The following is an 8,721-nucleotide window of genomic DNA, read 5'->3' as shown; positions in this document are numbered from 1 at the left end:
CGAAAATATGAAATAAAACGAAATAAAAGAAAATACAAATTGTGGGATAATAAACTACACTATTTTAAATAAGGGAAGTAGCTCCCTACAATAAAAAAAAGAAAACCTCATGCTGAGATTGTTGCTAGTCTGACTCCATTATTGTTATTATTATTATTGGCCATACAAGCCTGTGGGAAATGTTTAAATTATGGAACAAAAATTCCAAATTGTAATGAAAGAACACGAATACATTTTATAATTTAAAATGGGTTCTTTTGCATACATTTGGCTTTCCAAATTAGGTATTTTAAAAGGATAAATTAAAGCTTTGGATGGCAATAGGATAGATTAGTTTATGAGTGAATGTTTGGAGTCAGAGCTTTATGGCACTCAGAAGGGATATAGCGAACCTAAGATAGAAATGTTAGAGCTTGAAATGACCTTAGCCATTAAAATGCCCTTAAAATTTAATAATAATAATAACAATTTGTATTTATTAAACGCAAAGGTGTACAAGTTAAAGCAGTTTAAAAAAATCTAAAGTTGAGTCATGTATGTCTAATAGTTCTGTATGAATTATGAATAAGTCGAATTTTTGGTAAAATTGAATGAGCATGCAGAAATCCTTTGGTATTAGCATTCAATGTCTATTATGTAAAGAATACAATTTGGAAAAAAATATCTTTTCACCAATTTTAGCTCATAACAAAAGCTTCTACCTTGAGGGCGTAAGTGGTTACTGAGTCAACACGTGGAAAGAGGTAACATTTGTAAGTTGTAACATTAACCAATAAAATAAACATTGCAATTTTCCAGTGTCCGTGATCAATCGTTCGACGTTTTGAATAAAACAATTTTTTTAACACAAGTTAATCAAATTGTTAAAACATTGACATGACAGATTCAAGCGGTGATGACTTGGATACGTCAAACGAATGGGTGTTTTACAAAGACAGACCAGAATGGGCGGATGTTGTACCTATTCAGCAGGAGGAAGGACCCTCGCCGGTTGTCAGCATACGATATTCCGATAAATGCAAGTTACCTTTATTTATGCCAGCAATTTAGTTTTAAGAGTATTTTAGTAAATATAATTAAACAATTACAAACTGAGAGGAAACTGACATTTATGTTCTCTTCTGTTGCTATGTTGATCATGATTTTGATGTATAAACTTACTTTCCTTCAACATTTTTCCAATTTTTAAATTCCTTTTAAAATCAATTTGAATTAAACTGCTCCAAAATGAAGAGGGATATTTGTAATTTATTCTTATTCTATTGAGTTTAATTAAATGAACCAATATATTCTTGTTAATTGGATATAACAAAAACAAACAAATGTTAATCCTTATTTTTAATAACGGATTTACTTAAAACTAGTAAATATGAAGATTAACCATTTTGCCAACTAGCACCTTTTCTCCATTTTAATCCAGTTGCATTCTATTTAACCATGGAAAGACATCATCTTAAACCAGAAGTTGGCAATATTATTGTAAGAATGAGCCATTGAGGTCACTGGCATGCGGATACCACACAGGCAGTTAGCGTTTCTCAGAGTGAAAACTCCTGGGCTTTAGCCTGATTCCGAGAGACTGGAAGTGCCAATAGGAGGCCTGGTAGTGGATCTCAGAGTATTAGAACCAACAGGAAGGACATAAATTTTTCATTGCCGCAAGTTGGAACCCTTTCCATAGTGCCCGCCAGATCCTAAATGAAATACAAGATGTTTTGGCAAGGACTTTATCACGTGGGAAGTTGTCCTCGCATCATATGCCCCCAATTACTGTAGTGCTATTTTTTCACTTTCCTTAAGCCTAGTACGCACTGAGATTCTTTGAATCGATTCATGTTGCGGGGCAGAGTCAGGGCTGCGTAAATTCATTGTTGCAATGCAGCCCCGACTCTGCTCTGCGACAAAGAACCATGTTCAGACCAAGATTCAGTTCACATTCATCAGTGCCTGCGAAAATGACGGAAGAATTAGCTCTCTCAGGAATTTCCCTTGCTCTTTTTTGCATTGTATGTAGTGAATCCAATTGGAGGTGCATTAAAAAACCACAAAAAGATGGTGGGTTCGATAATAGAATCAGCACGGGAAAAATCTTTTGGACATGTTGAGATTAAATGATGGCGCAGGATACAGAAATTTTTTTTTTATTTCAGAAACACTCACTACAATATCAACTAAACAAATGAAGCAAGTGCGCTTGTTCCGATTCATGTCCGCACTGGCAAATGTTGCACAACATTGAGTCAAAGAATCCCACATCGGATGGGATTCAAAAGAGTCCGACAATGCTAGCCTGCAACACACCAGATTCATTGCAACAATGAGTCGGGGCAGCCCGGACTCAGGCTAGATGCAGCCGAGACTCTCTGGATATTCAAAGAGCCGACTCAAAGAATCCCAGTGCATACTAAGCCTAAGTCTCCCAACCTGCTTATCGCCTTCAAATTGCTTATCATTCNTTTTTTTTTTTTTAAACGAGGGTTCGCAACAGCACAGGTCATATAAACCCTCAGGGTGCCGGTGTTTTTGAAAAAAAAAAACCCATTTGTAAGTATGTCGGGTTCGAATGCAGGGCCACTGGATTCGAATCCGGGACCTTTACCTTACAGTGATGAGCGCCGTGTCAAAGACTAAACCTTGCGGCCACCGACGCCCCTCATCTGAATTTTTAAAAACGACATGAATCATCTTTTCTTCCCTCTTCCTTTTGTTTTCATATTTCCTTTTTCTCTTTCTTCTTTTCTTTCATAATGTGGTTTCAACATTCGATTATAAATAATTAATATTTTAAAGAATATATTATTGTAGTAGTAAAACAGGTCTGGAAGACACTTCGGACAAGGTGCTACAAAAACAGGTAATAGTGTAGTTAAACTGTTTCAGATCAATTTGATCTGCCTATCTTTGTAGTTTTGGCTTGTTAGATCCATTTTGGCTTCTCCCCATCTTCAGTTTTTAAGAATAATTTTGGTTGAAACCCACCACTGAAGATGAAGAAAAAGAAAAACTGCCTGTCAGACCAAAAATTGATGATAGATAGTCTAAAATGTTTGGAAAGGACCAAACTAAAGATCCATCACCACACATAGACCGCACAAGCACAATTTTAGATTGAATGTGTGGCAAAAAATCAGCGATACAGTTAGGAGCAGGAAAACTCACAATAACTGATCCTTAATGCCATTGAAATTTAACTGATATATAGAAAAAACTTTATTTTTCAGATTATAAAATTTCTTTCCCATTGACAGAAATGTATTCAAATTAAATGGACATTTGGAATGGGACTTCATTGCGTACCAACATCGATTTTGGGTTCAAGGAAAAATTATGTAAAAATCATTTTTATTACAATACAAAACATTTAAAATATGCTTTCAGTGGAATTTAAAAGAAGTATTTCAAAATGTTTACAAAATTATGCAGACTACATCACTTTTGCCCCAGATCAGGTGTCAATCAGTAGATCATCCTTCTATGTATCCATTTCCACTTTCTTTGGGTTCGAAGATGTAAGCTAATCTTTTATGAAAGTCTAAATCTTTGGCCTCTGGTCTTTCGAGGCAAGTTGTTATTTCTTGAAGATGGTCCCATTTGGCCTCCTGATGGGTGGTCATCTAGAGTACAATTTTTTAAAATAGTTTTTCTCACAAATAGTAGATCATTGGTACAACGATTTTGTGGAAAACCTTATTAGGGCGCTTGTTTGCAAATTTAAGCATCCCGCCGGGTAGGGAAGGGGAGACAGGTGGGCAAGGCTGAAGCTGTTCTTCCAAAGGTGCACCCTAACTCACTAATATAGTGAATCTTCTATATTTGAAATCAGACACCAACAACATCAAACAGAAATGGGGGCTGACTACATGAATCCCGTAAACATTCTTTACATATTTCAACAGACTATAAAGAAGAGGAATAACTCAGTAGAACATTAGATAAGATGGCTCTAAAATATATGAAGGAACTGGATCAGGTGTTTTTTGTACAAGCCCAAAAAATGAACAGTCAAGTCAAATTCATTAGGGAAGTACACTTCGGTCTTTCAAGCAGAAATACATGTCATTAATGCTAGTTCCTAAAAAATCTTAAAATCTTCATAAGTTCGGATAACCAAACAGCTATTAAAGCATTAGTGCATAAAAAACACATCAAAACTAGTATGAAGCATTCGAAATATCCAAAACCTGGGGAAACACCTGTTGATATCTTGGTGCTGTGACGTTGTACTTTCAACTGCACAACAAATAAGAGTAATACACTTCCAAAACTCAGGGATAGGAAAGGAATCGGAAGTGGACCAATAAGTTAAAAGGAAAGGATACAGGGAAGGGTAAAATAAAACAATTAACAGCACACTGTTGAAACCAAATTAGCTGAACACATAAAATATATTTACAAAACATATATACAAGGCAAACCCAAAATTGGGTTGGGATGGGGAGTTGATGTCCGAGTGGATCGAGGTCACGATAGCTCAGGTGGTAGAGCAGCGGCGTATCTAGCCGAAGGTCGTGGGTTCGAACCCCTCTCGTGCCATTAACTTTTTTCATCTCAACTAAAAACCTTAATTAATTGTCATGTATTAATTGGTCAAGCGGACCATGAAAGTAGTGAATTATTGTAACATAGGATGAATAAAATCTTTTATTCCACTCTTTAACTTCCACCTGTAGCCATACAACCACACAACATAATCGTTCAACTCACCCTCGTGAGAACTAAATTATCATACAATTTAATTCTAATGATTGGCACTTGCTCAAGTAATAGGTTTCGAATATGGAACACACCTGATCTGTGTTTTCTAGTTCAAATTGAAAATCTCCTCTCCTCTGACCTTCCCCACTCAGCATTCCAATATGTTCCCCATTCACTTTTCAGAATATCTCTGAAAGTGTCATCCCCAGTGAGGGTGACAGTGCTAGGATACAAGGGAACTTTGGGTAATGAAAAGGCAGACACACTGGCCAGAGGAGGTGCATGACCAAATGTAGCCCTAAATCTACACTTGGGATAACAAAAACAAATACAGAACCCTGGTGATACCGAGCCAAATCTAAATAGGAATGAATTACTACTCCTCTTCCCTTTTGTTGGTTGTCTTTTCTTCGATGATAGATTCAGACACATAAGTAGTGAACTTCATTCAACCAGTTTTGCGAAAAGGCATCAATTATGGCTTCAATAAAAATTGGTTGAACAAACATTATTTATTTGTCCGAATTTATCATCGAATAGCAATAAGGTTTTGTTTCCAAAAGACTACTCCCAGCTGAACACTTTCCAACATACAAAACTTCCCGTTTTCCAAACTGATTGGAATCAATTTTCTAACACATTCACCTGTGGAACCTTGCTCCTTCAGAATATCACCTTTTACAAGTAATGACCCACTTTCTAAACAGAAAATTAATGTTTTACACATTGGAAGATTTAAAATTATAATAGAAGATTTTGTTTTTCAAATAGAATCCAAGGAATTGAGCTGCCCTCAGGTAGCAACTAAGCACCTCACATGATGGAAACAGTACATGATTGACCATATAAAGCAAATCTAATTTTTTCTTTTGAAACTTTTTATTCACTTTGATACCATAGGGCGTCACCACAAATTTCAACACTTTTCTTTAACCAGAAAAGTGATTATTTTTTTTTTCTTTAGGTTGTACAACCATGTTGAGCTTTTAATGAAGAAAAAACGACCAATATCATATATATATATATAAATGGATGTTTAATGTATGTATATATGTACTTAAGGGTGTACTCTTCAGTCGTTTTGAGTCCTGAAATGAATTGGAGTAAAGCTTTAAAAATGCATTACACATTTGTTGAAATAAATGTATAAACGTAAAGAAAAAATATATAGTCAAGTTTATTTGTTTTGATCACAAGAAATTTTCAATTATATAAAATGTACAGTAAATATTTTTTGTTTTTTTATTTTGCAGTTAAGGATATTTACGATTATGTCAGGGCTATAATGAAAAAAAATGAATATTCCGAAAGAGCTTTCAACCTAACAACAGATGCTCTAAAAATGAATCCAGCCAACTATTCCGTGTGGCAGTACAGGTGAGACAGCTGAGTTAAACACTATTGTCCCAGTATACTTATTAACTGTTATTTACTACAGGAGAATCCTCTTAAAAGAGTTAGAAAAAGATCTGTACAAAGAGTTAGAGTATTTAGAAGATGTGATAATGCGCAATCCAAAAAATTACCAAGTTTGGTAAGCCCTTCGACACGTTTTAATAAAGAATAAAAATTGATTATAACTTTTTGTCAGGCATCATAGGATGATTATTGTTGAATGGTTATCAGACCCTTCACAAGAATTTGAGTTTTTAAAACGTGCCATGTCTCAGGATGCAAAGAATTATCATGCTTGGAAGCATAGACAGTGGCTCCTTAAAACATTTAAGTGAGTGGAGTTATTTAAATTAAACATAATTAATTCATTTGAAGCATTTTTTAATAGAGCAAACTTATTAAAATATTCATATATATACAGGGTGAATTGCTACTCGTGCTACAAACTTCTCCAGTAGATTCTTCACCCTAAAATGAACAAAAAAGTTCATATTGTCCATGGTCCGATTCTCAACCATTTCAGAGTAATTTCGCTTTTTATCGATTTTGAAAGATATCACGTCCTGGCGTCGGAAAATCGTGATATCTTTTAATCTAAACATTTCTCTTAAAATCTATAAGCACCGTTGAAATCCCCGTTAATTTTTAGAGAGAATCAAAATCATAATTCCATTGAAATTTTTTAATTTAATTTAATGCCCATTTAGTATGTAATGCTTAAGAAGTTTACAAACAGCTAGAAGGTCAAGGAAGAAAGACCCAAACGTTTTGCCACCTTCATCTTCTTATTGAAAAATTAACGGGGATTTCAACGGTGCTTATAGATTTTAAGAGAAATGTTTAGATTAAAAGATATCACGATTTTCCGACGCCAGGACGTGATATCTTTCAAAATCGATAAAAAGCGAAATTACTCTGAAATGGTTGAGAATCGGACCATGGTCAATATGAACTTTTTTGTTCATTTTAGGGTCAAGAATCTACTGGTGAAGTTTGTAGCACGAGTAGCAAGTCACTCTCAAACATTAGCAATCCTTGAACCACCATTTTTTCTCTTTTTGTCATCAACATCTTGGTCTCACAACCACTAAATAAGAAAATGACGAGTGCGTTGGAAGCGTTATTAAATCAGGTAGTTTTCCTCAAATTTGCTGCCTTCTGAGACTAAAATTAGAAACTCTGGATTACTTTATACACTTTCCGATTTACACAATTTTCCACTCTTTTTGTAGTTCTGGCTGAAATAAAACACAAAAAATTAGCCCAAACATTTTGCCACCGTCATCTTCTTATTGAAAAATTAACGGGAATTTCAACGGTGCTATTAGATTTTCAGAGAAATGTTTAGATTAAAAGATATCACGATTTTCCGACGCCAGGACGTGATATCTTTCAAAATCGATAAAAAGCGAAATTACTCTGAAATGGTTGAGAATCGGACCATGGACAATATGAACTTTTTTGTTCATTTTAGGGTGAAGAATCTACTGGAGAAGTTTGTAGCACGAGTAGCAATTCACCCTGTATATATATATATAATCTCCAAAATTTGGTCTTTTGTTTAAGCTTATTTGATAATGAATTGGAATATACAGAGCAACTTATTGAAAAGGACATTAGAAACAATTCAGCATGGAATCAGAGATATTTTGTCTTAAATTATACTTCAAAATTAAATGACCGGGATGCGCTTTTAAAAGAAATTAAGTTTACCATGGATGCTATTTTGCAAGCTACTCTCAATGAAAGTTCCTGGAATTTTCTAAGAGGGTAAGTCATAATAAATTCAAATAAAGCTTTTGCCTTTAAATAAACTTCGTAATTTCCAGTGTTTTAATACATATGGAAAAGGGTCTCCTGGAGCCAGAGGTATTAAAGTTTTGTTGGAGCCTGTATGATAGAGGAAATAGATCGCCTCATCTTCTTGGTTATTTGGTCGATGCATGCGCTGAAGCTGTAGATGTTAAATTCAGCTCTGATCCTAGATGTAGTATTGAAAAAGGAGTAGAGGTATTGTATTCCTTTTTTTTAAATTTTAAATAAATAAAACAAAGTAATTGTATTTTTAGCTTTGCAAAGAATTAGGCGAGAAGCAGGATACAATTAGAGTCAAGTATTGGAATTATATGATTGATGTGCTGGACGCTAAAAGAAAAAACAAACTTATATCTGACGATATTGATACTGAGAAGCAAGAAGAAATGCAAGAGACATCTGTTTAAAATAATAAGATACTTGTAATAATTAACTATTGTAAAATTTGTAAACAATAATTGTAATAAATATTTGTTATATAGCTTTTATTTTTTTATTTTTACATGAAATGGCTATTTAGAGGTTAACTTTTTTTATGAAAGGATGTTCTTTGGAGTATTGGGAATGTGGCCAATGATGTACTGTAATGTAATTGCCAACCTTTCTACCTCTTTCTTTGGCCTTCTTCAGGACTGTTGTCTAAACCTAATACTGATCATGAGGTAAGTACTCTGTTTAAACTATTTATTTTGAAATATATATTCTTTATACAACTTAGTTAAATAATGATTGATGATTCATCAAACTCATGATTTTGTCTATTATCTAACTAGATCTAAAGAATATTCATTTTAAATAGATAGTTTTCATAATCAG

At 34.2% G+C, this 8,721-nt stretch overlaps 1 protein-coding gene across 1 annotated transcript; it reads left to right on the top strand.

Moving 5' to 3' along the window:
* The first annotated feature begins 744 nt into the window (after positions 1-744).
* Positions 745-8,361, top strand: LOC106670966 (protein farnesyltransferase/geranylgeranyltransferase type-1 subunit alpha). The gene is made up of 7 exons (XM_024227884.1): positions 745-1,018; positions 5,949-6,072; positions 6,134-6,229; positions 6,287-6,421; positions 7,657-7,860; positions 7,920-8,100; positions 8,160-8,361. The coding sequence occupies exons 1-7, from the start codon at positions 877-879 to the stop codon at positions 8,310-8,312; spliced, it is 1,035 nt and encodes a 344-aa protein (XP_024083652.1). The 5' UTR covers positions 745-876; the 3' UTR covers positions 8,313-8,361.
* The last annotated feature ends 360 nt before the right edge of the window (positions 8,362-8,721 follow it).

The sequence above is a fragment of the Cimex lectularius genome, unplaced genomic scaffold, assembly GCF_000648675.2.
Source record: "Cimex lectularius strain Harlan isolate CLEC.00 unplaced genomic scaffold, Clec_2.1 scaffold243, whole genome shotgun sequence".
NCBI classification, from domain to species: Eukaryota; Metazoa; Arthropoda; class Insecta; order Hemiptera; family Cimicidae; genus Cimex; species Cimex lectularius.
The sequence above is the reverse complement of the archived record's forward strand: the minus strand, read 5'-3'. Positions and strand labels throughout refer to the sequence as shown.